Source organism: Athene cunicularia (assembly GCF_003259725.1).
Source record: "Athene cunicularia isolate RWA chromosome 1 unlocalized genomic scaffold, athCun1 chr1_part2, whole genome shotgun sequence".
In the NCBI taxonomy this organism is placed as follows: Eukaryota; Metazoa; Chordata; class Aves; order Strigiformes; family Strigidae; genus Athene; species Athene cunicularia.
The window spans coordinates 43,105,515-43,107,756 of record NW_020799092.1 but is presented as its reverse complement, the minus strand read 5'-3'; the positions used below and the strand labels follow the sequence as shown (position 1 = coordinate 43,107,756).

Here is a 2,242-nt window from a genome sequence, read left to right as displayed (position 1 = left end):
TAATGGACATGCAGTGACTTTGGAAAGTGGGCCTTATTTCATTACAGGTGGAAAGGACAAAGTTTATTTTTAAAAAAAGTACTTTACACTACTGAAGTGGTATTATTGACAGGAATATGTGTTATGGGACAAACATCTATGTACCTGAGGCAAGAGGAAGAAAAATCTCATTGAGATGTAGTTTTTTGACGTAGTTATTTACAGCCACAACAGGTGGCACAATCACATTTGACTATCTTCTGATTAAAATAACAGAAGACAACTTTTTTTTTTTTTTAAAAGGTAAGCCTGTATTGAAAATATCTCTGTAAAAAGACCTATATACTACAAGGTAGTCCCAATACAAAACAGATCAATGATAACTTTCTTTAAACTGTTAAACTTTATTATAAATTAAAATTTCTTTACAAAAAATTGCACATAATTGACCACTCTTAGGTTCTGATGCACTGGCATTTGCAATAGTTTCTTTAATCTTCAAGTTTAATAGTCTCTGCCGTGAGTCCAATGCAGAAAAGGGCAGTAAGCAACCCTCTTAGAGCCTTCAAGTGCAAGAAGCATACTTGTGGCCACGGCAGTTACACTTTCCTTAAGAGCGGCTGCTTTTGTTTTAAATCCTGTAATGAAAAAGTCTCAAAAAAGGTTTAAAAAAAGGAAAAACCCAAAATGGACTACTTGCTTTTTACTGTAAACACAGCCCAGTAAATTAATCCCAAACACAGATCTCTCAGGCATCAGCGAGAGTGTCAAGTGAATCAGGAACAGCAAAACAAAGAAAACAGAAAATAAAAAGAAAACATAAAAAAATAATGTCTGTCATTTTGATTAACTATACTTACGTAGATGACGTTATGAGAATCTGGCAGGGCCCAGAAGCAAGGCCAGACAGGGAGTTCATTTTTCCAGAGGAGGGTCATGTTAATTGTTTCCAGGTTCACGGAAAGCAGACTGGAGACTTGATATGCTCAGCAATACTCATCTGCCTTACACAGATCTTAGGCATGGATCAGCCTGAAGAATCATTCAACTGATTTTGGCATTTAATAGGACTTATGGCTGACCGTACCCAGCGTTCAGTGATTCTTGCTTTCTGTTCTGTAAGTGTTTAAATTTAAAAGCTCATCTAGGCTGACTCCAACCTCTTGGCACTTGGAAACTAGTTTTCTCAGGTTATCAGTTTTACCTCCTCCTGATGCTTCAAACAAGAGTTGCTGTAAGAGATGGGGAAGCAGATATAAGATTTAGCCAGAGCTTGAGCATCACCACATCTATGGATATGGGATATGCAGAAAATTTATATGAAACCTCAAACTGAATCATAAGGAGAAAACATTACATCTTTCCACAGTGTTGCACATAGAGGTAACTTCTGAAGGGCTCTCTGATATAAGTGATGGACCTGTAAAATAAAAACAAGTATTACAACTCAGTACAATTTCATGCACTCAAAATGAGTGATTTGAAGCACAAAAGTCTCCTGCAATAATTTTTAAAATCTATTTTTAAAAAAGTTTCAAAGTCAAGCATTACATGGCTATTAAAAGCAAAGGCAAGTTTATGTCTGACCTTAATTCTGACCCTTGTATGCATATGATTAATTACATGAGAACATTCTATTTTTCTTCACAAGATTCTTGCCTCATTCATTGCACAGGATGGAACATGCTCAGGGAATGAAGCAGCTTAATGAATATTTCTCTTTCACCACTCAATATGTAGTCTCAAGGTCTTGCTTATTGCATACTATCCCAATCCTGCAATGAAAATAACTGTTTCATAGGCTTTTTACCTTCAGCATCTATCTATCTGTCTGCGCTTTATAAATAAATAAATAAATCAGTATGCATCTTTGCAACTCTCTAAAAAGAAAAAATGTTTTTACCATTTTATGGTTGAAAATAAGACGACGAAAATGTTTAATCCAAGTATTTACTCAGGTCTCCTTCAAGTACTGGTTATCTAAAGTACCAACTTTAATCAGAGAGTCATTAGGGGAGGTATTTGTTAGCATTTTAAACAATCATATCCGGTTTTATAATCTTTCAAACCTTTACATGACCTCTGAAGAGAATAAATGGTGGGTTCTCCAAGAACAGGAAATCCAGAATCTAAATCACAATTCAATTTTAAAAGAATATCCTACTGTTTACTAGAAAATCCAGTTATCTGGAACAGTCACTGATTTGTATAAACAGTTGTAAGTGCTCACAACATCCCAAACTAAGCCCCCCCCCCCCCCCCC

General features: G+C 35.7%; 1 protein-coding gene across 1 annotated transcript in view; it reads right to left on the bottom strand.

Moving 5' to 3' along the window:
* Window positions 1-363: 363 nt before the first annotated feature.
* Window positions 364-2,242, bottom strand: part of ZFC3H1 (zinc finger C3H1-type containing) — a 57,978-nt gene continuing 56,099 nt past the window's right edge. The window contains exons 35-36 of the mRNA XM_026865047.1: window positions 1,337-1,399; window positions 364-1,211 (exon numbers count right to left, since the gene is read on the bottom strand). Coding sequence (XP_026720848.1) covers window positions 1,074-1,211; window positions 1,337-1,399 — 201 coding nt within the window. The 3' untranslated portion in view covers window positions 364-1,073. The remainder of the gene's footprint in view (window positions 1,212-1,336; window positions 1,400-2,242) is intronic.